The sequence below is a fragment of the Cladophialophora carrionii genome (assembly GCF_000365165.1).
Source record: "Cladophialophora carrionii CBS 160.54 unplaced genomic scaffold supercont1.8, whole genome shotgun sequence".
NCBI classification, from domain to species: Eukaryota; Fungi; Ascomycota; class Eurotiomycetes; order Chaetothyriales; family Herpotrichiellaceae; genus Cladophialophora; species Cladophialophora carrionii.
The window spans coordinates 98,078-98,731 of NW_008481833.1; the positions used below are offsets into that span (position 1 = coordinate 98,078).

General features: G+C 54.7%; 1 protein-coding gene across 1 annotated transcript; it reads right to left on the reverse strand.

Moving 5' to 3' along the window:
• Positions 1-207: 207 nt before the first annotated feature.
• On the reverse strand, positions 208-426 carry G647_08683 (uncharacterized protein; the record flags this gene model as incomplete). Its single annotated transcript, XM_008732990.1, has 1 exon — positions 208-426. The coding sequence occupies one exon, from the start codon at positions 424-426 to the stop codon at positions 208-210; it is 219 nt and encodes a 72-aa protein (XP_008731212.1).
• Positions 427-654: the final 228 nt, after the last annotated feature.

A 654-nucleotide genomic window follows, 5' to 3' on the forward strand; every position in this document is an offset into this window, starting at 1 on the left:
ACGCCACATCGGACCTCTTCATCTCGCTGTTATCGAGCCCAGATGAACCACCGCCGAAGCTTTTGGCCGCAAGGAATGGCTTGATTCAATCGTTCGTTGATTCTATAGATGCGGGATGACCGGAAACTCGGGTACTTAAGTCGGAAGGTCTGGAGAGGTACATCTCTGTGAGATCTGGAACCCGATCAACCAGCTCCGGCGTTGGCTCTACACTCGAGCTGTCATTGTGGAAGACGCCCAGTGCTGCGGCCATACCTTCTGGTGGGCTGAGATCAGTAAGGCTTTGGTATAGCCTCGTCTGGACGCTGGGCGAGAAGCCTGCTGAGAGAATGTTCTGTCCGGAAGGTAAATCTGCGTCTTGACGGTCGAGGCGACACACCATTGTCTTTGGTCGAGGTTGCTTCCTTGACTGAAGGTTGCGGACATTGTAAGGATCTTCGACTCTCGGGTCTGGGAGGTGGTGGTTCACCCTGACGGTGAAAGGGCTTGCAGTGTGAGCCCTTTCCAGGGTCTCACGAGATGAAAAAAGAACCGTCATTTCCAGCTGCTCGCTCTGAGGTGCGCGATGGGGCTGAGGCATCTCCAGCCGAGGACACGCCGTGAAGGAGGCTACATGGCCGAAAGATTGCAGCCTCTTAAGCACTGCAGTTGATT